This window comes from Strix aluco, chromosome 19 (assembly GCF_031877795.1).
Source record: "Strix aluco isolate bStrAlu1 chromosome 19, bStrAlu1.hap1, whole genome shotgun sequence".
Classification (NCBI taxonomy): Eukaryota; Metazoa; Chordata; class Aves; order Strigiformes; family Strigidae; genus Strix; species Strix aluco.
In genome coordinates this window covers 4406397-4433838 of record NC_133949.1, presented here as the reverse complement: position 1 = coordinate 4433838, position 27442 = coordinate 4406397, and the positions used below count along the sequence as shown (strand labels likewise).

The 27442-nt window shown below is 44.0% G+C and overlaps 1 protein-coding gene across 1 annotated transcript in view; it reads left to right on the top strand.

The window, feature by feature from the left end:
* The first annotated feature begins 5823 nt into the window (after nt 1–5823).
* RNF43 (ring finger protein 43) overlaps nt 5824–27442 on the top strand; it is a 61045-nt gene continuing 39426 nt past the window's right edge. Inside the window, exon 1 of the mRNA XM_074845306.1 lies at nt 5824–7441. Within this exon, the coding sequence (XP_074701407.1) occupies nt 7205–7441 (237 nt within the window). The 5' untranslated portion in view covers nt 5824–7204. The remainder of the gene's footprint in view (nt 7442–27442) is intronic.

The following is a 27442-nucleotide window of genomic DNA, read 5'->3' as shown; positions in this document are numbered from 1 at the left end:
AAATTCTAGTTTACCAGGTTTAAGAACATCCTGCCGACCAGGGTCAAGGTGAAAGGTCTCTCGTGCATTGTCCTGTCTCCAACAGGATCTTTGGCATTTTTGTACTATTAAGTAGGAAAGGCCTCAGTAAACTTTTATTCAGTTAATTTTTCTAGTCACTTCTTGAAGCTGTGCCAACATTCAGCGTCCACTGTGGTTTTTGTAAGTTAATGTCATTAACATGAGCTAATTACACAGTGGGTGAAGAACCCTCCTCTTTGTTTGCTTTGAATGCAAGTGTTTGCTTTAACCGTATCTTTACTGCTCATGCACTAATTGTCTTGGTACCTGACGATGTGGCAGCGGGACCCTGTTTTCTTTGGTAGCAGCACGAGAAGAACTAATTGTGAGTCCTCTGGGGAGTCAGAGGCTGCAACAGCCAGTGCAGCACTAAGATAGATACATCATTGCAAATGAGTATCGGCTGTGTCATCTGTTCCCTTCCCACTCTTTTTCTTGAGAGTGAGTGAGCGTGGCTCTCTAGTTCCCGGTGTGTTTATCACATGGAGGTGTGAGGGATAGTTCACCTTTCAGGGACTCCTTTTTTCAGCCCCAGACTCTTTCTGAGGACATGGATTTGAAGGTGCTGATGATGCATCTTCTTCCTCCGCTACTTTCTAGTTGAGCTCATCCGTAAAACGGGATTTTTGGAATAAATCTGTCTGGTTATGTTGGCAGCATCCACACTTGCAGCAGGAGTCCTTTTGGACTTCACAAACGATTGACGGGAACTCTGTAAATTCTTCACGTATCCTTCGCCATCTCCTCTGCATTGTACTCCACGGGTACCCTCAGCTAGTGAATAGAGCTGTACCAGACCTAATACCTGTGGTTCGTGCTTCCTCTCCTAAAAGAGTGCATCACAGAATCATCTAGGTTGGAAAAGACCTTGCAGATCATCCAGTCCAACCGTCAGAAGGACCAGATTCGGATTGGAGAAGTCCCTGTTTGCAGCCCTTGTTTCTGGAAACAGGGATCTCCAAGTGGAGCAAGGGGAATTAGTTACTTCTGGATTTAAGCATTTAAGCATACTGATACATTAAGGAAAAAGCTTTCTTTCTCAATGGCTGGCCATATATTTTTTGTGAGTTGTCTAGTCCTGCAAATAATCTGGCAGCTTCCTGTTTGCTTTGTTTTTGCTACAAGAACACAGACATAATACTGAGATGCTACTGGCTCAGAAGAATCCATCATTATCATGCTGCAAGGTGCCCCAGACATCTACCACCCACTCCCACGCCACTACAGTTGTGTCACTCTGCATTCCCTCTCATTCACTCCAAGGTAAAAGATTTGTAGGTGCAGTTTCTAATGGCAAATCTTCATTCAGGCAAGGTCTCCCATGATCTCATACGTTTGCTTGAACTGCTTCCTGCACCTGCCAGACAGAAATAATTACACTGTTCATTTAGTTTTCCTGGCAGGTCCCAGTGAGATCTCCTGCAGAGGTGTTAAGAGTTAATGTGGGCACAGGCCTGGCCCTGAACTCTTCAGCATCTCCTGCCTGAAGCCCAAAGTGAAGTTGCTCTCAGGAATTTGAAGTGCAGCTTCTTGCTCCAGCTCAGTTGCCATTTCCTTTACTTCATTATATGTTCAGTGAAGGACTTCCAGATTACCTGTCCCGGCATTCTGCTCTTTTGGATGAGTGAACGTTCTACCCCATCTCCTAACTTTACCTCATTTAGAGTCCCACTGTTACGAGCCCCCTCATTTCTCCACCCCTGTGCATTTTCAAGGTTTGTTCCCAACAGCGTCTGCTTTGGCAGGAGGCGAATGTCAGAAAGTGCAGAACTGGTGCCTGTTGGGCAGGAACTTTGTAGCAGAGAAAAAGAACAAGGGCTGGAGTTCTCCTTAGATGTGAATGTGTCTGTTTAGAGATTAAAGTTCATGCGGGTGACATTTGCAGTGGTAGTGCTGTGGTGACTTTATCAGGGTCCTTGTTCACTTTCTTGACCTGCAAGATCTGGCCACACGTTGGAAGTATCTCCATTTTTCCATGGATCAAGGTAATTTTTAAAAAAGGGAGACTCTTGTTTGTCCTCTCCATGAGTTTTCTTTAGGATCTTGGCACCAGCTGTGGCATACTTTGAGGCAATTGTGCTTTTTCTGGGTAAATGAAGGTGTACGTCACAAGCAGGATGGGCATTTCTGTAGCTACTGCCAGAGTTTCACAGTAATTAGCGTTCGGCAGTTGGTATCCATGGTAGTGAATGCACATATAAATAATATCTCTTGAAGAATGGGAGCACCTTTCTTATAATTTGTTGTTGTTTTGTGTTTAAAGTTTTGAAAAACTAGAATAATTCCGATTCTTTAAGCAGTAGGCTTCAAATTCTCAAGTTCTGGTCTGCCTTTCAGGCCCTGTTTTATAGTACCTGACAGAAGTACAATTGCTGTGTGTGCTGCCAAGTGAAACGTATACAAGGACTAATACTGAGTATTCCCTTTTCTTCCTAGATCTCCGTGTGCTGGCAGATACAGCTTTCGAGCAGGAGTTCTTTTAGAAGGAAGAAACAGGAGAGTGAGAATTGGGTGACAAGTGCTTGAAACTGTGCAGCAGCTGCCAGCTGGGTCCCCTTGTCCGACTCCAGCGGCAGCACTTTGCACACGACAGTCCCTTGGAATCATTTTAATTTTAAAAAAAATCAAACCAAATCTCAATTTTTTTGCTTTCATTTTACCTTTGTAGGGTATTGCTCCATTTTTTCACACCTCTTCCATTAAATTTTCTACCTGTGAAGTTATAAAGCATCGAGTGGTCTGAGTATTGATAGTTCGCTGAGCTGCTGGTATTCCTTGGCTATGGAAAGTCTGAACTTCACAGAATCACAGAATCATCTTGGTTGGAAAGGACCTTGAAGATCATCCAGTCCAACCGTTAACCCAGCACTGACAGATCCGAACTACACCAGATCCCTCAGCGCTGGGTCAATGCGACTCTTGAACACCTCCAGGGATGGGGACTCCACCACCTCCCTGGGCAGCCCATTCCAACGCCCAACAACCCCTTCTGCAAAGAAATCCTTCCTAAGAGCCAGTCTGACCCTGCCCTGGCGCAGCTTGAGGCCATTCCCTCTTGTCCTGGTGCTGGTTCCTTGGGTCAAGAGACTCATCCCCCCTCTCTGCACCCTCCTTTCAGGGAGTTGTAGAGGGCCATGAGGTCTCCCCTCAGCCTCCTCTTCTCCAGACTAAACCCCCCCAGTTCCCTCAGCCGCTCCCCATCAGACCTGTGCTCCAGACCCTGCACCAGCTCCGTTGCCCTTCTCTGGACACGCTCGAGTCATTCAATGGCCTTTTTGGAGTGAGGGGCCCAAAACTGAACCCACTCATCGAGGTGCGGCCTCACCAGTGCCGAGCACAGGGGTCAGATCCCTTCCCTGTCCCTGCTGGCCACGCTATGGCTGATACAAGCCAGGATGCCATTGGCCTTCTTGGCCACCTGGGCACACTGCTGGCTCCTGTTCAGCCGGCTGTCAATCACCCCCCCCAGGTCCCTCTCTGACTGGCAGCTCTCCAGCCACTCCTCCCCAAGCCTGTAGCGCTGCTGGGGGTTGTTGTGGCCCAAGGGCAGCACCCGGCATTTGGCCTTAGTGAAGCTCATCCCGTTGGCCTCAGCCCATCGCTCCAGCCTGGCCAGGTCTCTCAGCAGAGCCTTGTTGCACACAGGAAGCCTTAAAAACTTTCTCAAAACTTTCTTACTGGGAGGCAAATTGGTTTTAGTGTTCTGTTTGGAATCTTTTTATTGAACATTGTTGGAAGCGACAGTACACTCAGCATAGGTGGCGTTTGGTGTTCTCGTGCTCTTTGCTTGAAGTCGTAGTGTGGCCCTTTACTGGGAATTTACAGTCAGTAAATAATAGGAAGTAACTTCTGTAACAAGATGTTTTTAACTGTATCCTTGTAATGGGAACAGAGTGGGGTTCGGTTTACCTTGAGGATGTTCTTTTATACCCCTGCTTAGGCAGCGTGGCTGCAGCAATCCGCAATGAATTAAATTTTTAAACTGAAATGGCTGTTGCATTTGTATTTTCTTTGTGTTTTAAATTGCAAATGATAGAGTATCATAGTTCAAAAAAAATGCTTCGCGTTTTGGTAGTTCTTGCTGACGCTTTTATCAACAGATAACCATTGCCACACAGACAAGTCTAAAGAAAAGCGGACTGATTTTTTGTGTAATTTATTAATTTCTGTGGAGTCCAGGGATTAGCTGGTTGCCCGTGTAGCAGGAAAGCCCCCGTTGATCTGTTTGCTGTCCTGAATGCGCTTCTCCATGCGCGGTGGGAGCGACAGCCCGCGTCTCCAGGACCACGCAGGGAGCACCTCGATGAGCGGGTTCAGTTTTGGGCCCCTCACTCCAAAAAGGCCATTGAATGACTCGAGCGTGTCCAGAGAAGGGCAACGGAGCTGGTGCAGGGTCTGGAGCACAGGTCTGATGGGGAGCGGCTGAGGGAACTGGGGGGGTTTAGTCTGGAGAAGAGGAGGCTGAGGGGAGACCTCATGGCCCTCTCCAACTCCCTGAAAGGAGGGTGCAGAGAGGGGGGATGAGTCTCTTGAACCAAGGAACCAGCACCAGGACAAGAGGGAATGGCCTCAAGCTGCGCCAGGGCAGGGTCAGACTGGCTCTTAGGAAGGATTTCTTTGCAGAAGGGGTTGTTGGGCGTTGGAATGGGCTGCCCAGGGCAGGGGGGGAGTCCCCATCCCTGGAGGGGTTGAAGAGTCGGGTTGACCCAGCGCTGAGGGATCTGGTGGAGTTGGGAACGGTCAGGGTGAGGTTCATGGTTGGACTGGATGATCTTCAAGGTCCTTTCCAACCCAGATGATTCTGGGATTCTGTGAGCACTGGTCCTGCATCAGTGTCCCAGTGCCCCCCAGGCAGTGCTCCCTCACATGCCGGTTTACAGACTGCCAGCTGCCACCTGACTTGGAGGTTATAGGTCTGACCTCCAGTATTATTCACCTCTCCGTGATGTCAGAGGAGAGCAGTTGGATTCCAGACCTCTGACATCAGCCTGACCTGAAACCTCCCCGCAGTGGCCACTCCAAGAGGGCTACCGGCTCGGCATGAGCCCGAGCCGGGGACGGGCCGCGGGGGAAGCGGCCGGAGCCGAAGGGCAGCTGTGTCCGCGCCCGGCCCGGGCACCGGGAGCCGGGGGAGGGCGGCCGAGCCCCCGCCCCGCCCGGGCACCGGGAGCCGCGGCCGGGCCGCGCTGCAGGCGGGCGGCGGGGCGGGAGGGGGAGCCCGCGGTCGCGGCCCCGCGGGGGGCGGCGGCTCCGGCTGCTCCACCCTCGCTCCGTGTCCCAGGTAGGAGAGCGCCGGCCGGGCCGGGGGCCGCGGCAGCCGCAGCCTTCTCCGGGGGCCGAGCCGCGGCGGGCGCTGCCGTCTCCTCGGGGAGCGCGGCTGTTCCGCGGGCAGCCCCGCGCCGGCCGCAGCGAGCTCCCTGCCCGGTAACGGGCGGGCGGCCGCCGGGCTCCGCTGCCGGGGCGCCGCCGATGTGCCGGGTTTTCCGTTCCTTCGAGCGCCCGCCCCGGCAGCCGGTCGCTGCGTTCGCTGTGGCGAGAGGAGAGCCCGGGCTGGCGCCCGGGGGGGTTTGCGGAGCGTCCCGGGGTCCTGCTCGGGTCCGCGGCTGCTCGGCGGCCCCTTCCCCCGCAGCCATGCGCGCCCGGGCAGCGCCCTGCCCGCACTGATTCCTCCCTCCGAGCCCGCGGGAGTCTTACGGGCTGTGCAGCTCCACTCGCACCTACCTGCCTCTGCCTGTGTGCGACAGACATTTCCTTCTCTTTTTTTAGAAATCTTTTTATTATAAATACCAATATATTTATTATTTTTTTTTAAGACCAAACCCAAACATCATCAGACCCACAAACTTTTCTTAAGCTACTGGAAATAACTTTTACCCAGGATTTGCAGCAACATTTCCATCCATCCGGGCCCCGGCGGACTCCAGCAGGCACATTGCCTAACAGGTTTGCAGATCTTTTTTCTTTTGTGTGGTTTTTTTTTTTTTTTTTTAAATCACATTTTCACAGCTGTGTGATCGCTGTAACTTTGGTTTTAATTGAAAATATCCTCTCTCTAAATTCTCCCAGTTATGAAGACTCCTCAATATGTTTCATGTGACCTTTGGGCAGACCATGGAACTTTATATTTTATTTTGTGGGGCCTTTAGTCGGGATCTTCTTAATGTATGCTTGGAAGTGGTCATACCGGAACTCAGGCGTGCACAGAAATAGCGTGAGAGTAACCAGATATGCTGTAACTTTTTGCTTGATACCTGTTTGACTTGGTATCTAAACTTTTAAATTGTTTTCGGGCCTTTTTATTTCCTGGAAACTTGAAACTATGAAGAGAAACTCTGTGCTTTATTAATTATCCTCGAGAACTGCACCCGGAGTCAGACTCTGAACGTGGATTGCTAGGAGAAAAGTAAAGTTGATCTCCAAACTTGAATGAAGCACTTCTGGCACGAGGAGGATGGAAGGGATCACCTTGACTTGGAAGAGAACGATACAGAAGCAAACTTTCTTTTCACCATAAATTCAAGTAATACCTCCTGCGTAATTTCTGAGAAGGATACCGATAATTGCAGGTAACATTCAAGCTCACGTTGTGGGAAATGCTGGCAAGAAGGTGAGGTGTCTCTCAAGGGTATTTGAGATGGATGTTTTGAACCTCTGGATCTTCCTAACCCTCGGCCAGGAGACACGAGGACACCATGTCCATGGGGAGATCTGCCCATGCCTCATCCCTGTGCGACTTACGATTTCCTAATGCTTCCTGGTGTTCCTGTATATCTGAACTGATTTCTTGCTTGCAACCTGTTTCGCTGATCTTTCCGGATTTATCTGCTGGAGGAGGGACTCGTAATTTAGGATTTTTTTTTTTTTTTTTTAGTTTGTTTGTTTAAAATATGCCTTTGAGCTCCCAGCGGCCCTTGAGCACGTGGCACCAAGGAAGAGAAACGGTGATGGCGAGAACCGGAGAAGTTGTCTGGTGAGCAGCGCTGGCGGTGACTGAGCCCCTCTCTCCTCTCTCTCCCGCCTCCCCGTCGCTGGCACCGCACGCTCGGAACCCCACGAGCTTTGCCGACGGCTGGAGCCCGCCGCAGGGTGAGGACACGTTCCTGAGCGGTATGTGTGGCCGGAGCCCACTGCTGCAGCTGGTAGCATGAGTGCTGGCCCCCAGCTGCAGCTGGCTCTCCTCTGGCCCTGGCTGCTCATGGCGACCCTGCAGGCAGGACTTGGCCACTCAGGGCTGGCGCTGGCCGCCGCGGTCGAGTCGGAGAGGTCGGCGGCGCAGAAAGCCATCATTAGGGTGATCCCCCTGAAAGTGGAGCCGATCATCCTGGAAGGGGAGTTTGCTAACGTTGCTGAGGTGACTCCAGCCGAAGGAAAACTGCTCCAGGTAAGAGCAGCTGCATTTTATCCAACTCTATCTGCCTCACCTTCCCACTCCGATCCTCTCCCCCTTTTCTCTCCTTGCTGCTTCAGCTCCCGGTGCAACGCATTTGATTTTTCTCTCCTGACTGCAGATTTATACCCGAAGCAACGAGGCATTTTTTATGTGAGCTGTCCACCTGTGTGTTTTGTTCCTTTGTGTTCCTGCTCCCCCGTCCTGCACACCCCTTTTGAGGCAGAAGGGATCGTGCAAATGGTTGATTCTTCATTCGGTCATGATCTGTAGCTGTGCTTGTATTAATGTTGGATTTTGGATGCGGTCAGTTGATCCCATGAAGATTATTGCGTGTCTTAATTGATGTTATAAAGCTGAGCGTGTCGAGTCACATGTTGGGACGCAAACCATCTGACAGAAAACATTTTTTTTTTTGTGAAATCCATAAGATTTTCTACACACTTCTGCTGATAGCTGGGGTTCTGTTACACCTAAAATACACATCCAGACTTTACCCACTAGAATTACTGACCCTGCTAGCTGTTGTCTTGTGTATCGGCTGTACCTGAAAGTTGAATTTTACTCATACAGCGGTTCCTCTGGTGTCACCACCATGTATTTTTATAAGTGAAATTAATGCTGGTTTCTGACCTTTACTAAGGAGAGAGCATCTGAACATCTCACCGCGAGATACAGGTGCTGGTAAGAGACAGAGCTGAGCTGTTTGGAGAACAGACCAATCTCCTGTATGTGCTAAGTTTTGAGCTCAGTTCCTAGAGACCTGGTGTGTACTCTCTTGTTTCTGTTGGTAATTTGCTTGGCAGTCATGTGCTTTATTCTTCAAAATAAAAAATGACAAACTAGCCTGCATTAAGGTTAAATCTTAATGTTTTCATGGCTTTTTCCAGTCTTGACTTTCCAAATGCGGTACGTTGTAACCTTAATTAAATTTGTAGCTTGGAGATTTAAATGAAAGTAATACATTTTGTTTAGTCTTATATGAAAAGAAATACAGTTGAGCCAGCATTAGAACATGGTCACCTGTCTGAAAACAAAAATGGGCAGTTTGTGACATTTATAAAGCCTGTTTCTTCCATGCCTTTTGAACTACTCAGAATGAAAGCTATGCTATAAAGTTATATTGCCAGGCTTAAAAAATATCTTAGACAAATGTACTCAAGGTCCTGTCTGTTGTGAGGCAATGTCCAGAAAAGTCAATATTTATTCCTTACAAAAACTACAGTGGTGTTGCAACTGAGCACAAAGTATAGAGTGTGGCCCTTTTCGTAATGGGAAGATGATAACCTCTGTTGTGTGATGTGTGGACGTTTTTAACGCAGTTAAACGCAGTGATACAAAGTGGGATTTGTGCATCACCTGCCGTCACAGCAGCACAAATGAGATGTTTGGAATACTAAGCTGTGAATAGTGTCAGATTTACAAATGGTCTTCATCCTTTAAAAATCATCCTCAAAATGGAGAGCGTTGGGGAAACACTAATCTAATCTGTTGAGTTTGTGTGCACAGATACTGACCTGCACTGTATATGTTTTCAGGCCTTGATTCTGGCACTGTGTGTGCGCAGGTGATCATTCCTATTCCATACCCCACTGAATCCAGTGCAGAAAATCATCTGGGTCTGGTTTCACATGGCAGTGTTGGGATCGGGGGTCAGGCTGTGCCTTCTGCAGCAGGATGTTTGCCCAGTGCCAGGCACCGTGCTCTGGGAAAGCTTAGTCAAGTGTACCTATGACCTCTCGTGTATATCTTACGGTGTAGTTTCTAATTCTGCCACTACATATCGAAACTGGGAATATAAAATGCCATTTAAAATTGTTTGGGTCCTGATCCTGCAGGGCATTCCTGCCTCTGGAAAAAAAAAAAAAGGGAAACAGAGCCATAACTGTTAAGGTACAAAATAAGTAAGAAATTAATGGGAGGAAATATTTTTAGTTCACATTTAGGTAGTTGAATGTTAAATACACCTGAATTAGGCTTTATTGGGACATCTCATTTTACATGTGGTCGTCAACATCTCAATCTTGCAAAAACGTTAGGTCACGTGCTTTACTTTGATGTCATTTGAACTCTTATTTAAATAAACTTCAGCCGGTTCACACATACCTGCACAATTGGTTCTTTATATGTGATCTGGGTACACAACATGATTATCTTTGCAGTTAATGAGTTTGAGAAGTCTGGTTTTTGCACCATTTTTGGATAGATCTTCTTGGTTATGTTGGACCCTCTAAGATGCAGTCAGCCCTCAATGCCCATCGCAGAGAACACAAACTCCAGAGCTTAGCTTGGAAGAGTGCATGGCCCAGTCCTGTTTTCAAAGCAATGCTCTCTTAGTCCAGTGGTATAATAGGATTGCTTAAGGATAAGTGGTGCAGAGTTGGCAAGGAAAGTTCTCTTTAACTTATAATTATCTTCATAGTGTTCTGGTCAATATATTTTTAGAAATACATTCTTAATTTAATATAGAAAATCCTGCATGTAAGTGATGGAGCCTCACCAAATGTAGTTCTACCAGAACATTTTCTTGGTTTCATTTCTCCCTGCCATGGGATCATCTACAGAAACAGACTTGGGTCATAGTGTGTTACATTCTTAGAAGCTAACTTTAAAAATATCTTCTTTACCTATAATAAAATAACCCCAATGTCGAATTCCTCCTCACACCCCTTGCCCCTGTGACCGGTTCTTCCGGGAAATCTCTGGATTTTCAGTTTGCAGGTCACTGAACCGTGGTGGGTGAGCGGGTGGATGCCAGGCGGCTGCCTGGGACCTGCCCGCCGGCCGCCCCTTTCAGTTAACCCAGGCAGTGTTACCTCTGGCACTCTGCACAGTGCAGTATGATGCAAAGGGAGAGGAATTTCTCAAGTAGGCAGAGCCACTTAGACTTTATAGGTCAAAAAACCAACACCTTAGACTTCTTACAGAAATCATCTTCAAGCTTGTTCCGATAGCACATGCTCTAAGCATTAACTATTGCTTAACACAAGAGAAGTAGTGTTGTGAACTTGTCTGCAGTTTCCAAATGGCTGGAAGCTTAGATCTCTGTTGAGCTTAATGCAGGAGCCTGGACTTCTTCTGAAAAAAGTCCCAGGGAAGTCAGAAAATGGCCCTGTATTAAAGATGGAAGAACCAAACATTTTAGACAAGGAGCTTGGAAAGAACCTATTTGGATCTTGCTGGTAACGGGCAATCCATGAGCAGCTAAGGATTCAACGTGCCCTCTGAATTGCAATTCCTGTAGCTGTTTGCAGACCATCTCCCTTTAATATGATTGCTAATGCAATTTTTACAGCTTCCACTTTTGCTATTTTTGCTGTTCTATTAGCTGATTTTTGAGGAATAAATCTTGGTTTTCTTCTTGCCCATGCCTCAGTATCCACTTGCTACTGGAGGGACTTGATGATGTTGGTTTGAAGACAGGAAAATAAGGAATGTCTTGGAAAGAAAAGGAGAGAGCCACTGTAGAGACTTGAGAAAAGGAGATTTAAGATTTTTCTGATTGAATTACAGTAGAATTCACATGCAAATCTAGTTGTGGAAGAAAAAACCTTTATTTGAGAAACAGTTCAGCACTTACAAGTTGTGGGGTTTTTTTAAAGTGTATATACAAATATACATAATTAAAACTGAGTATTAGTATCTTTGAGTGTATATAACCCCAATCTTGTATAGAAGGGAAAGGATGATACCGTTAGTATGTGTGCTGTGGCTGGGATCATTACAGTCTCTAGTTCTGGGGCTAGTATTTTGAAAATAATATTAAAAGTTTGGGAAAAGTCCCAAACAATGATATTTAAAAAGAGACAGATAAACTCAAACTGCTGTATTTACTGTAGAGAAGGCAAAGCAATCATCAACCACCAGTCACCTTACATGCCTACATGTAGAAAAAACATGTAGATATGTAGAACAGCAGAACAGTCTTCTTATTTAGCAGGCAAAAGTATACAATCAGTTTTGCCAACATGCATTATTTTATCACAGGTCTCACAATACTTTTTTTCGTTTCCATATAATCTTAGCAGTTAAAGTCAACTTTCATTTACCCACTGAGCACATTGTTTTAACTTATGGTTGCAGGAAAAAACCTTGAGAACACAGAACAAGCTCCCTAAAGGCTCTGAACCTCAAAAGCAAAGATTATCCTCTTTCCTTTTCCCCCAGAGAAATATTTTTTTTTCAAAAAAACCCATTATTTTTAAAGTCAATCTTCTATTTGGGTGGAATGAGTGAGAATTAGAGGGGGATCCTGAATCATTTTTGGGTGTTGTGTTCAATTCAGAAGCTGAAAATCAAACCTATTTAGAAAAGAAGCCTGGTATGGGATCATATCAACAATGATAATTAATCCTGGAAATTGCTATAATGAACCCAACATGATCATCCTGGAAATGGAGAGTGTTTCCAATGTTGCAATCCATAGTGCTATTGGAGAATTACAATCACCTACTTTATTGCTTATAGAGGGTTATGCTCCCAACCCATAAGAAAGTAAATATATTAGTAGTCTTCTATATTACTAGCTCCTGGATCAACAAAAGGATGTTGAGTGTATAATGTTGACAGAGATCAAAGAAGTGAGAAAGTCTAACCAAATGATAATGGGGACTTAAATTACCTGTGAATAAACTGGTCAGATAGCACAATAAGAGTAAGTTCAAAGAAGCAATTTCTGCCTCTTGGAACAGCTAGTACTAGAGTACACAGAGAGATATTCTTGACTTAGCGTTAAGTAATGTGCAAGAACTGACTCAAAAGCTGGCAATAATTGAGCCACTTGTATTGACTGCGGCATAATAAAATTTTTTGCCTAAGTACCAAAAAGTGGAACTCTTGAAACTAACCTTTAGGATGGGAAATTATACTGAAGTGAAACAGTGAGACAAACAGCTCTTACAGCTTAAAAAAAAAAATATCTTTAGATGTGACATAGATACTACTCAGGAAAGTAAAAGCAGTCTTGGGAAACGTACAAAGCGTTGAATGAAAAAGGCAGTAGTAACCCGATACGAATACATTGGTAGTGTTCAAGAAACCATTTGGGCCAAACAGATCTTTTAAAAATTGGACATACAGTATTAGTTTAGGATTGGGATAGCATAACCTGCAGCGTAGATCAGTATGGTATTATTGTTAGCGTGGGATTTAAGTGTATCCGAAATGCAAGCCATTAAAATCCAGAGGCAGAGTAGGGAGTCTCAGCTAGAATTAGCTGTTAGAAAAAGCTGAGCTTAGAGGCTGTTTCTGAACCTCCATCCCTCTCTTGAGCATATGCAGAGGCTGAGTTTGAGCTTTGCATGGTGCGTCTTCTTTCCTGATCCAGAAAACTTGTGGTGGGAAATTGTTCTCTGTTTAAGAAGGAGTTTGAAGGACTTTAAACTTAAGTCTTCCAGCTCCCCAGTGTACCATCTGGTGCTGGTCGTTGTCCCAGTAGAATTATTTCTGATGTATGTAGGCATAGACCCACCCTGAATTTCAGTACTAGAAAGGTCACAGATCTGGAGGCCCAAGTAACTACACGGGACAGGCATAAATAGGAGAAACAAACCCAACTGCAGCAAAGCAAAGATACACGGTCGGAAGACTAAATCAACAGAGCTGGAGTGAGTGACAGTCAACAGAGGATTCTGGCCATGCACCCCCGTCCTGGAATATATCCAAGGAGCAAGTGGACATTTCCCAAAGATAAGCTGGCAGAGGGGTGAGATTACAGGAGAAGGGAAACAGGCCTCAGTCGTTCCTGTTGGCTGTAGCCAGGCTGGTTTTGTGGGTGAAATGGTTCTGAACCACTAGAGAAATTCCTTTTTGTTCTGTGCTTCCACAAAACTAAAGGTCTGGTAGGCATTTCGTACAGATTATGGAAGGCTATTCTGAATTGCATGTGAATTCATTGTTTTTAAATGAAACCTACTTTCAGAATTGTCAAAGTAACACGTATGTCACAAACTTTGTGTGAACAAGGAGAAGTCTATCGTATCAGACTTTATGTTGGATTACATGCATTTTTATGTATTATATCTCTGGATTTTTCCATGCATAGAGCCCTCAAATGTGCCTAAATCTTTCTGTAGACTTTCCCCAAAAGTGTTCCTTAGTCTGAAAACAAGCAAGTTTTAACCTAAAAGGAAAAAAAGTAACAAATAAGTGCAATGGAAAACTTGCAGTGTAGTTTAATCTTCAGGTCTGTCTATCTTCAGTATCATAAAAATCTGTGTTGCAGGGGTTGCCAAGAGTCAAATGTATGAAATTCTGGTTTATAAACAAAGCAGAATTGTAAGCTGAACCTCAGTACAGGGGGATGTATCACAGTCAAGCAATGCACACTCATATTTTGTCACCCTTTGGGCTTCCCTCCATTTTAAGTCTTGAGATGATCTATAGCCAGGACGACAGGGTATAAAGTAGGTGTAAGTGGCGTGGATGGCCAAGGTGGTCTCTTCTGTCTTTGAGTTCTGTGATTTATTTGTTTTTTTAATAGCTGTTTATTTTTCCCTTATTTCACCAGCTGTAAGGAACAGGAAGTGTTGTACTCCCTTTCACTTGCCCATAACATTTTCAGTCTGCATTAAGGAATCATAATCACATCTCATGCTTCGGAGCTTCAGGCTTGCTGCCAGCACGGGTCAGGTGGGAGTCGGCCAAGAGTTGTCTTGGGATATTTTCACCTTTTTTTAAGAGCATCAGGGATTGGCCTTACCTTGAAACAAGGCACTAAAACATATAGGCCAGTGTTCAAAGGTAGTAGAGAGAATATTGTTTTGAATATGCTTAGGTTGTATGGGTTACTCCTGTGCAGATTGCCAGATTTAAGTGGAAGAATCTCTTCCTCCCTGCAGCCACCCCGTTCAAATGATCTGAAATTTTGGGTGTGTACCCTCTTCCTCTGCAGCTTGAGACGTGAATCATCTGCCTAGATCAACGGATGTATTCTCATCTTGTCACTTCCCTAACCCTAAAGGGACTAGTTAAGGGCATTAGTGGCCCTTTGATCTCTCTTTGTTCTCCATCTCAGTAATTTGGTTTCCAGTGACCAAATGGGTTAATCTAATGCATATTACTGTGCTCAGTAGCAGGATAGTGGCAGAAATGTAATGGATTGTCATATACAGAAATTCTGGCTAGGTAACTGAATTAATTCCTGTGGCGATAAACTCTATGAAACGACACATTTTTTACCAAGTTCAGGTATGACATGTTAATTTTGAATGTAAATAAAGCGGTTTGAGCAATTTCACAGAATCACAGAATCATCTAGGTTGGAAAGGACCTTGAAGATCATCCAGTCCAACCGTTAACCCAGCACTGACAGATCCCAACTACACCAGATCCCTCAGCGCTATGTCGACCCGACTCTTGACTCCAGGGATGGGGACTCCACCACCTCCCTGGGCAGCCCATTCCAATGCCTGACTACCCATTCTGTAAAGAAATACTTCCTAATATCCAGTCTAAACCTTCCCTGGTGCAACTTGAGGCCATTACCTGTTGTCCTATCACTTGTTCCTTGGTTCAAGAGACTCCTCCCCCCTCTCTGCACCCTCCTTTCAGGGAGTTGGAGAGGGCCATGAGGTCTCCCCTCAGCCTCCTCTTCTCCAGACTAAACCCCCCCAGTTCCCTCAGCCGCTCCCCATCAGACCTGTGCTCCAGACCCTGCACCAGCTCCGTTGCCCTTCTCTGGACACGCTCGAGTCATTCAATGGCCTTTTTGGAGTGAGGGGCCCAAAACTGAACCCACTCATCGAGGGGCGGCCTCACCAGTGCCGAGTCCAGGGGTAAGATCCCTTCCCTGTCCCTGCTGGCCACGCTATGGCTGATACAAGCCAGGATGCCATTGGCCTTCTTGGCCACCTGGGCACACTGCTGGCTCATGTTCAGCCGGCTGTCAATCAACATCCCCAAAGGTATGTGAATTCTAGTTCAAAGTTACATGAAAGAATAGAATTTAGACTTCCTCCTTCTAAAGCGCTTCAGCAGCTGTTGTTCCATGGGGTCTTTGTTCAGTTGGGTGGATTTGCTCAAGACTGCCAGTGCACTGCTGTAGAAGAGACACACACACTGCAGAAACTTGAAGAGAAAGACATTGGGATTGAATTGGCTCCAGATATGAAGAATGAACAGCACTGCAGTACTATTACAGACATGAAGTGGTTTTCCTTACAAAGGCCAAAAAGCCCAATAATAGAGCAGAGCAGGTGCAGGGAAGACACTGTCTGAAAAACGATTTGGGGCGATTGCCTCATGGTAGGGCAGAAGAGACAACTTGAGGAGATCTAGGTAGTGAACAGAGAATGTTGGTTCTTTCGTTAGTTGACTTTTGTGCAGGATCTTTCAGGTTGTTTAATTGCTTCCGGATTGTTTAAATGTAGGGAACATCACTAAGGATATGAAAGTCAAGTAACAAAGAGTGCATTGCGGCAATCCCTGTGATTTGCTGGATGTCAGTTTGAATGCTTAGTCTCTTTAGACCACCATTCAGTGTAGAAATGCAACTTCAGAAACCCTATGTTGACTGTGTTTTAAAGTGGTAAGAGAGCTGGCACATCTGTTACTGCTTTGGTCTTGAATCATGTTACTTGCAAAATTATCTTAATAACTTTTATTTACTAAGACAGTTTTATTTCAAAATAAGTGGAACCTCACAAAGATCCTGAGGAGGTAAGGAAGAGTCCCCCCTCTTCCACTTATGCTGTACCTCAGTTATTCTTTTGTTCCATAAATGTCTTATTCGAATGGCAGTACTTCTCTGCAGCCATGATGTGGTGCACATATGTTCCCGAATGCCAACGCCAGAGACTTCTGTCCAAACATTTCCCTAGGGCCACAAAAATGTCTCTGTCCTCCCCATTACCCTGTGTTTCATCTGGTCTCATTCGTATAAGTGTAAGACGCCCCAGGTCATATAGTTCCAGTCAGGTATTTTCTTTCACTCATCTGCTCTCCAAAGTTTCTTTCTTTTATCTTTTAACATTTTCATCTTCCTTTTTGCTCAGAACAATGCTTATTCTTGTTACTTTTCTGTATGCAGTCTTCTTGATCACTACTGGTGCACAAAATGGTTTAGGCTGTTGCCTGGCATCATTTGCCTCCAACACTTTGCTCTCCATTCTTCTCTATGATCTTCTGGTCTTTCCATTACCTCCTTCAGACTACCTCCGACCTCTCTTTCACCTCTCAAGGGGAAGATGGCTGTACCAAAAGCTGTTTTTTGTAAACTTTGTACAAAGTATACCTCCATGGGAGAGGCAGATATCTCATTTCAGTGATGGACGAACCCCGTGTACTTGTACAACATGCAGCTCATACAAGCCCTGTATTAAAAAAGATCATCAAAATGATTTGTGTAGGTTCTTGGTTGAGAAATCGCTGCGTGGCATTTCTGACAGTTGCACCTAGTTGTGGCCTGAGTGGGTGCCAGCCCGTGTCTTCATGCTCCATCACTGACTGCCTCTTTTATGGCTGCTTTATCCATAAAACAAAGACTGGGGAATGCCTGTGGCACAGGTCCCTGCTGAGCCTTCCCTGAGAAAACCAGCTGTAGCTTTCTCTTGCTGAAGACACCTGAGTGGAACATCTTGGGTCCACGTGACATTGCAGAGCCTTCAACTGGCCAGTAACTTCTATGAGCTGAGGGAGATCGAGGGGCAAGAAATGCAGTGGTTATGGGAAGCTTTAACTACATCCATCACACGTCAGGGAGCTGCTCCTCAGGGAACCAAGGGGGGAAGAAGCAATGCTGGCCTTGGCCTTTTCCAGGACCTCATTTAAAGTCCTGCTTTTGAAAAGCTGCTCTGTAACAGTGACAATAAAGTATTTTGTTCCTGCAAAGATGTTGAGAGAGAGGCCAAAAATGTCATCCACAGTTATGTTTTAATTCAGAAAGGGAGTTACGTGAAATCGAATAAGGTTGTTAAAAAGAAGCTGAGAGGGCAACTAAGAGTTATATCCTTGCAGTTGGCATGAAGGTATTTAAGGACACTACAGTAGGAATTAAGATCAAGTGTACCTCTCAAGAAATACTTGAAAAATGATAAAAGCATACCGAAACATAAGAGTAAGAAAGTATATGAGAGCATCCTGAAAAGGCAAAAAAAATGGTAAAATGAGAAAAAAGAGGAGCAAGCTAAAAATATGTAAAAATATAGTGAAAAAAGGAAGAGAAATAACTTGAAAAATGATAAAAAAACCTAATAATATATTCTCTTCAGTCACATCAGAAGCAGAAAGCTTGCCTGACAGTCTGTAGGACCTATAAAAAATTGAAAGCTAGAAGGTGCACTTAGGGCAGCTAAACTCATAGCAGAAAAATGAATGTAATTCTTTTTGTGCTTTCATCTGTCTCAGGCTGAAATGTCTGTAGATGAGCTGGTGATGTAGACAGATAAAATTAACATTATCAGTCACCGGGATCAGATGGTATTCACCCAAGAGCTGCGGAGAATGAAATCATTGAACTATTAACTATGTATATGAACTCTTGTTTAAAATCAGTGGAATGTGGCTGATGTGATACCAGTTTGTCTCTGGGCTCCAAGTCATCGACAAAAGCCCAGACCAGCGTGCTGCAGAATCTGTATGGAGTAAGTTGTTAGAAACTATGATGCAGAGTGTAGTAAGTGGATGCGAAGGAGTCAACAGATGTATCGGTTGGGTAGGTCCAGCTGAACTTCCAAAATGTCGAAGTCCCTCAGCAAAGGCTTTTAGACTAAGCCATGGAATAAGAAGGAGGCTCCTGGATAAATAATTATTGGAAGATAAGAAGCAGATGGTAGGGATAACTGTCAGATTTTCACAGAAGCTGAAGACTGTAGTTCTGCAGGTGTGCGTGCTGGTAGCCGTGTTGTTCCGTAAGTTTAATAAGCACATGGAAACTGAGAGCTTTCCAATGCATTAACTAATTTGAAATAACGAAGACAAGGATCAGCTATGAAGCACTGCAGAAGAACTTTATGAGACTAAATGCTGTAAGGAGATGCATGTGGGAAATCAGTAATTTCTTTACCTTAAGGTGATGGGCTCTGATTTGTCCACTACCACTTAGAAACTATATCTTGTTGTTGTAATAGATTGTTCCATGCAAGTGTCAGTTTAGTGCTTGGTGGTTGTCATAAGACACAGAGAATAAAACAGAGGATATCATTAAGCCCCTGTAGAAATCCAGGATACATGTTGAATAGTGTGTCAAGTTCCATTCCCCACACCTCTGAAAAAGATGTAGCAGTATTGGAAGAGGTTTGGAGAAGAACACGAGGATAAGAAAAAGTATAAGATGTGTTTCATACAAGGAACAACTAACTGGACTAATACTCTTCTGGCTGGAAAAGAGGCAGCCAAAGGGTGATATGAAAAAGATCTAGAGAGTCATGAATAGGGATTGGCTGTTAGTCTCTTTCAATATGAAAATAATGGGGCATCACATGAAGCTACTAGGAGCCAGGTTCAAAAGGAAGTGCTCTTCATACACTGTACAATTAACCTCTACAATTCCTTGCTGCAGGAACCAATATGGATGCTCAAAGTTACAGAGGTTCAAAAACCACTGGAACAAATGCGTGGGAGAAGCCTCCACCAATGGCTATTAAATAACCAGTTCCAGTTTTACCTCAGGCAGTCTATAAAATGCAGCTTGTTGGAGGCTTGGAGAGTATCCTTGGGAGAAGCCCTACATGCTTGTCCTGTTCTTACTTCTCCTTCAGAAATCCATTGTTGGCAACTGTCAAAGATCATGGGCTAGATGGACCTTTGGTCTGAATCCACGCTGCTGTTCTTGTATTCTCATCTTCTACAGAACACGTTTTCAACCATTAGGCCCACCACCTTCAGCACCAGCCCTTCCAGTTCACCTCTGCTCTGTTTGGGCAAGTCTCTGTGGAAAAACTGCAGAACCTTCACCATCCATTACTGACTTTGAGCTCAGCTATTCATTCACTTAGAAGGCACTATGCAGTTCCTTGGGATCCATTATCACAAATCTCAACACGTAGCTCTCAACTGGTGCTGTTAACCAGTGTTTAATGCTCTTGACACTTTGGCCTTCATATCTTTCTGGATGTACCATTTTTATCCCTCATCACTCTCATGCCGCATGATCCTGTCAACTGTGCTCTATTGGTGGGATAATAACCATTATAATTTAGTCAGATGCTCCCTGCCTTTGTTCTTTAACGCAGTAGTACTCACCTAATGATATATCAACCCAAATATTGCTATAGGTTCTAATTTTTCAGAGCAACGCCTGCTCCTCAGAATGGCTAAAATGACTCTCTGTATTCTGACTCATACTTGTCCATCTTTGTATCCAGCCATGCCCTGCACACTTACAGCCTGAAATGCATAAGTGATGGAGAAAGAAACCTGGTATTCCTTGAGAAATAGCACAGTAACTTCAACCAGGGTGGCAACAGAGGCAGACAGTCCCATATGTGGTAGGGCCAGGCTGGCTGTATCTCATGAACACAGGGCGAGATGTGGAAGTTCTTGGTCGTAAACCTTCACTACTGATTCTCATCTTCAATAGCTTCAGAGCTACATTTGGCCTCTTCGTGATGGTCATCCCACATAAATTTCTTGTGTCCCTTTGGAATAAAGCCTATTTTCCTGTCTGGCAGGCGTACCAAGATGACTTTAAGATTTCTCAGGATCTTGTTTAAAAAAAAAGCAAACACCCTCTAATTTTTGTTTTAGTATTCTGCACTCTTCAGTGCAGAATGGACAACCATTATCCTTCTGAATTATGCTACCCCAGCTTGGATATTCCAGTTTTGGCAAAGTTCAGAGTTTGTGCAACCAACTTCTATCAGGGTGGCTAAGTAATAATTATGGAATTATTTTATTGAATTTTATTTACTTGATGCATGCTCTCCATCTGTGATTGGATTAAGTGCTCGATTGAGTATATTTCTCCTAATATTGGGATGACATTATCCCAAATCTAAATAGCCTTCAGGAATGGCAGGAATTGTCCTGTAGGCAACACTGGATGTGTCTCTTGTGGCTCCTGACTTGGTACATCCAGCATGCCTTTAGAAGTTTAGTCTTCCTAAAGAGGTAACTGTCTTTATGGAAGACTTTCTTCAAGGGTGTAGACTTCAAGGGTGCAGACTGGTAGGATGCACCATGTCTTTAACTCATGGAAGAACTCATGTGCTGCTTATGTTCTTTAGGAATCCTACCTTTGGTACTGGCAGAAAGACCCCAATATCGGGTGCATTCATCAGGAATATCATTCCTCTCCCAACAACATTAGCCAATGCTGAATTCTAGAACCTGTGACAAAACTATTATCAGTTCTGTATGTCTAAACCTTTGAGTGCACCTTGAAACATCCTGCTCCTGTGCACCAGATCTCAGGATTTAACCAAGGGATCTTACTCCTTCCACCTGTTTATGCCATTTCTGTGCTCCCTCTTCCATTTTTGGGCAGAGACTAGGACCCTGGCTGGGGCCAATGCCACAGCACCCAATCAGTGCTGAGGAGCAAGAATGCAATGTATACTGTTCAATTTTGCAGCTTCCTGACCTTTTCAGGGGCCTCTGTCACGAGATATCGTTGTGGCAGGAGACGGCTTACTCACACTGGGTGTGTTCATCCATCCTCACGTTCCCAGTGCGTTGTGTATATTGTAGCCAACAGAGCCTGCATCTTTGATACCTACCAGAGTGTTTGAGTAGAGTACGTGCTCTTGGGAGTTAGCTTCTCTTTGTAATAACTGTATCACAATAACAGTCAGATACTCCTGTGGTTGAAATAAGAGCCTCTCTACCCATTAGAGAATATATATTTTTACAGGACTGTTGGCATATAAGCTCTCTCCTTACCTAGGGAGTGAATCATGATAACCTGCGAACATCAGGTATTTGGTCACCAAGAAGAGCAGTTGATGCATTAAGTTAAAAATAGTTTCAAACCCTTGCCAACCATACCATTTGCGTTTTAAGGTCTTCATGTTCAGGTGATGTCAAACAAGATCTTCTGAGGTCCCGTTCTTTCTGTCAGAAGCCATGGAGCCAGGGAATCCAGTGTGCTTGGTGGGAACCCAGCTTCGGGAATGCTGAATATATCAGTGGTAGAAAGCTGTTTTAGCTGACAGGCTACAAATGAGAAATGTGGGATAACGTCTGAAGGGGCAGTTTGCAGAAGCTAGGGGGTTTGCAAAATTGGCTTCTTTTCCTCAGGTGCCACGTCCTGGCTCCACTGCCTATAGGCCAGCCTGTTTCTTGGGTTCCTGGTAAACACATTCTTGATTCTGTAGTCTGAAGGATTAATTAATACCTGTCTAGTCTTTCTTCTCCCAAAAGCCTATTGCAAGATAAGGGAAGATGCATTAGATCCCTACATAGACTTGTGCTTCAGTGATTCTGTGATGTTCACTAGGACTAATGAGCATGGAGTATGAGTATAGATTACATCAGTGCAGATACCCGAGCAACTATTTCTGTCCATCTGAGGGATTTACCATTTTCTTTGACCCTGTGGTCCTAAAATTCTGTATGGAGCTTTGGTAAAAGAGTGTTGACCTCTATCCCAGCATGGGATCTTAAGCAGGGTCTCGCCATCCAGACAGTGTGATAACGTGAGCCTGTGGCAACTTGTTTATTATTCTACCTATGTTTTCAAATGTGACTTTCCTGGTAGCAAAAAGTTCTGCCAGAGGGTGAGAAAGACCCACTGCTAAATGTCTAACATTCAGTGTCTTTATTCCCCCTTCCCAGATAAGGTTTCTTATATGCTTTCTTGAGGTCATATCTAAGTTTCACTGGAGCCAGAAAATAGCCCTTCTTTTCCCCCCAGCGAACCCTAGACCTTCGTGGACAAAGTGGTATGTCTCCTCAGACATTTGATGTCAAGCAGACCATCTCCTTCCTTGTCTGCACAGAACCAAACCCGTCAGGTGGCCTCAGTTCATTTGTGTCATGAACTGGGAGATAAAGAGGTGCACTGATACTGGTAATTGCATAACATATTGTATCAGGAGATGTTATGATACTGTCTAAGTGTTTGTGCCTCCGGCCATCAGTAAATTCCATCAAAAGTCAAGTTGTACAATAGCCTTTCCAGAGGATGTCTCCATTCTTGACATCTGCAGAGCTGGCATGTGGAGTTCCATTAACCTCTATACCATTGCGGATGCTTCCAGGAACGATGGCAAATTAGGCAGATTGTGGTTTGCAGACTACTCTAAAATGCTTGAGACACCCCTCCCCCCTTACCTGTGAGGAGAGACAGAGAGGGAATTACTGCTTGGAGTTACTCACCTTCTGAATATGTATGTGGATTGTCATTTGAAGAAGAAAAGAAGATAACATGGTAGTAATTGAGCTGTTTTGAGATGTGTAGTACAAATCCACATTAACTGCTCTCTTACTTCCACTGAAGTCTAGTGGTTGGGATGAGTTGTAGGCACACGATGAAGAGTATATCCCTGCTTACCATTCTGAATACATACATATTGACAACATGCATCTCAAAGAAGATGATGGTAAACTTTTTTTTCTTCTTCCACAGCAATAATCTGACCCTTGTGCCATGATTTATGAAGTGGGGGGGAAAAAAAGGTGGAATGAAACCGTTGGTATTTATGGGTGGACATACTGCTTTGAGTAAACAAGATGAATGTCGGTATTGAGAAGCCTGATGTCTCCATGAAGACAAACTTCCTTTATGTATATTTAATTCTGTTGACCATGTTAAGAACTTTGAGAGATTTTTTAATAGCTTGTAAACTCTGGTTAAGCGTCTGTATGAACATCGGCTTAAGTAGGTGGGCTGAATAACTGTAGATGTTTTGTGAATATTCCTCTGCTTCTGTAAAGTTTAGGTAGGACTTGAAAAGTCCTGGAGAACCCAGGTGAAAGCCTCTGACACTTAAGAGCTTTTGGGATTTTTTGGGGGATATGTTTATGTTAGCACAGATTTGGAGGAGTTTTTAGGAAGATTTTATGTTGAATTGTAGCTTGTCTGTGTCCTGGTGGAGAGATCACATTGTCTGGAGAGGTTGGTGACAGTCTGGCTGCCTCTTGGCCGTGCAAACCAGTCCGTAGTTTGGGCGTATGTTAAGGATTTCCTTCCTTTGATCCAGTATAGTGATTCCTGTGATCTTCAGTCTCCTCAGTCTAAATTGTACTCAGAGGATCACATTTGACCTTTTGACCATGATATCACACTGGCAGCGTATGTTGATTTGTTGTTTCGTCATGATACTGTCCTTTCATTGACCTTTGGTTGTTTTCAGAGTTGGTGTTTTCAAGTGTACAAGTCTCTCATCCTTTGAGTATTTTCTGAGTTCTTTGTTCTTGTATTATATTGATGTTTGTGACTATATCTGGATGTACTAAAATGCCCATTGTTCCCGTGTGGCCAAGACATCAGAGCTGGTGGCAAGCCTTGATTTTGACATTATTTATGATGGTGCAGGACTTTGTGTTATTTACAGCAAGATTGCCAGAAAGAAGTAATTTAAGTTTCTCCATTTAAATAGGTAGTTCTTAAATTACGTCATTTCAGTTCCATTTAAATGATTAAATGTAAGTGATTAGAGCAGGGTGAAGAAAACAGAACGATGTATGTGCATATTGAATGCCATTCTGGTTTATTCTTCACCTGATGCCTCACCTGTGGATACTTAAGTGTGTAGAGTCTTGCCCATGTAAATGTTGGAAGGCTGGCTGTTACACATACCTAATTGTTCATTAAGAAAGTGCATCTCTACCGAATTCCCTTTTCTCTCTTCAGCTGAGAAATGAAACATACTGGCATAAAGAACCAACTGAAATATTGTGTTTGTCAAATGATTTTGTAGAAGTTGTTGTTGGGCTCAGTTGATGCAAAGCCCAGCTGAGTGATGTGTTCACCCAGCTTTGAAAGAATCTGTGTCGTTTTGTCTGTAGCTGCTATGAGGAAGACTTGCAATATAGAAATCATACAGGTTTTAAAACAAAAATGTCATCTAGTAGGAAAAAAGATAGCTTGTGTAAATTGGTTGAGTCCAGTGCTGATTTCTGCACAGAAAACATCCATGAGCACTGGCGGACGAGGAGAACTTTGAGTTTCAAAGTAATTTCTCTTTCATCTTTAAATTTTGATATTCAGTTGTGTTTTGCCAGAGTTCAGAGTAACTTCAGGAATTCAACTGTCTTTCAGATATATTTACAGGGAAAATATATCTGTCATTTCCACTCAGGCTGCACCTGTAAGCTGATATCCTTGAGTTTCTCTTAGTTTCACTGTTTTGTTTTGCTTTGTTTTCCACCATGTTTTAACAAGATAAGCATCTCTCGGTGTATTTTCCCTTCATTTCAGTAATTGCCTTCTCTAGTGACCGATTTCCTGTGCTCCTCTGTTCATGTATTATAAGATCTCAGTGTACGGCCCACGTACACCAGTGCAGAGAGCCCTCACCTCATCATATTATCATCTCAGGTAATTCATTAAAAGCTCCTCAGAGCATCAAATGGAAAAAAAGCACTAATTTCTCTGAACTCGCTCCCCGAAGACACAACCTGTGTAAACCGAGATGCTTACCAGATGCCTGGAAATTTGACATCATCAAACACTGAGGCGGGAATTCAGTTTCTTTCAGGTTTTCAAAGTTCTTCCACTGAAATAATTTAGCCCCCTGAAAATTCAATCCAGGTGTTATAAACTCAGTGTTCTGACTTGCTGCAGAGCAACACAGAAAAAGAAATAGATTTGAATATATACGAGATTCAAACCATAAAGGAATTTGACTAAAATGCAATAATTGAAGTTCTATGTTAAATAAACTAGGAAACAACTGTGTCTCTTGAAACCAGATGGGATACACTTTCTTAAAATGAGCTGAGCAAGTATTCAGCTGTATTCTACATCCTCAGAGCTCACTATAGTGGTCTTGCCTGATAAAACAATACCTGGATAACTGGTGCAAGCTCATCGAGAAGCAAAGCGATGGCTACCTTGTATGTGGGAATGCAATGTACTTTTGCCTGTTATCAACTGGAAGTTCAGGATCAAATGAGAAAGCAAGGTTGTAAATTCGGTGAAGTGAACAAAAGTCAAGTTGATAATGCCTTTTCTTTTTCTTATTACCTGGCAATACTGTTTCAGTCTTACTAGGACAGTGTTCGGTCAATGGTTATATAGGCGTACTACTGTCTGGAGCCAAGAAAATACAGATTATTGTACTGCATCTTCACTCTTCCAAGGTGTCCAGCGACCTCACAAGCATGCTGAAAAGGGAGGTTAACAAGAATGAGCTAAACCAGTCTGAGGACAGCAGGAGTGTGACTGTGCTGCACCTCTTCTAGGGCCACCCACAGAGATACCAGTGATAGCCCCAGTCTTGCTAAACTGCGTGATTGGTTTCGTTATTTGACATCAAAGCCTGCAGCCAGATTTAAAGGACGTATGAAAGCCTGAGTCAAGAGTTAAATTCTGTGTAGGTTCTTCTACAGTATTTATTGGCATATTAGTGTTGAACCTCTTTCATCTGCACACTGAGCAGCATGGGTACCTATGTTCATAAATTGCTTGTTTTGTCATCATCTCCTTATGGTCAGGATTTTTGTGTAGAAGAGTGACTTGCTTTGCTTGGTTTTAAAAGAATAGTTTTCTTACATTTATCAGAGAACATGAAGTCAAAGGTGTCTTTACCTATAAGTGAAAAATAGGATCTGCTTATTTCTTCAGGGAATCCAGTCCATAGCGTTAGACTTGGTCCCTCCAAAAGGTTGTCTTCTGTGCAGCTGAGTTTTACCACTTCTGTGGAAAGTCACTAGAAAGGACTGGGACTTCTTGGGGTCAACTGATCTAATACAGCATAGGCAAATTTGCATATGCATAACATGCATAACACATGGTTCATAACATGCATAACATGCATAACACATGCAAATGAACCATGTGTTATGAGGGCAAAGTGGGTTTTGGGTTTGTCTCTAAAGGGAAGTGAGACAACTACCTCAGCAGTACATGGGCTACATACAGAGGTATACGTGGTAGATGCTTGAAGTTAGGAGAAAAAGCCCAGTAGGAGAAAAAGATCAAGGTGGGTGTGTCCTCCCAAATCCCAGGACTCGGTGGCTTTGGGGACCCCCAGGCTGGAAATGACAGACAGGACACTTGGTTAGTCAGGATGGATCTTGCCCACATGGCTTTCAGCATCTTTTTGTCAGGGAATGTAATTCTGGGCCTATGAAAAGAATTATTTTTGTTTACTTTAAACCTTTTACTTGGCAGTGGTTTGAGGTGCCCCTTTCATCCTTGCATTATGAAGAACAGTGAATAATTATTCTATATTTGTATTATTTACAGCGTTCACCATTTTACAAGACTCTGTCCTCTTCTGGGTGGAGCATCCTAGGCTCTTCTTACACACAAGCTATTCCACACCTTGTTGCTACCTGTTAGTTACCTGTGTACTTCTTTGTGTTTTTGCATTTTGAGATAGGGTGACCATTACCAAGTGGACTGGTCAGCTGTAAGTGTACCACAGACGGTATTTCCCCATCCTCTTTTCCCATACTTTCCTAACTTCATTTGCTTTTTTGGATAGTGCAGAACTAGATATGTTAGAAGAATATATATACAGTGCACACAAATAGTGTGGTGTTTTCAGAAAATGTTCCAGAATGATTCCAGGATCTTCTCTGAGTTTAATTAGCTATTTTAAAGCCTATCATTTTGTCCTTACAATTAGAATTATTGTTTCCCAGGCATATCCCTTTGCACTCATTGATCCTGAATTTCACCTGTCATTTTATCACGTAGCCATTCGAGCTGCAGTTACACGTACAGCTGATCCCAACTGACGGCTCCTTGCTGCTGAAAGGAAGAAGACTTGCTCTTCTCTCTTTTTTTTTCCTAATTACAGCTTTCCCCCACCCCTACTTTCCATGTCACAACCCATCCCTCACTTGCTGTGACCCTGTCCTTGTGAGACCCTTTCCCAAACCTGTCCAACTCATTAAAACTGCAGAAAATGCTCAACTTAATTTGCTAGGTTCATTTTCTGATGT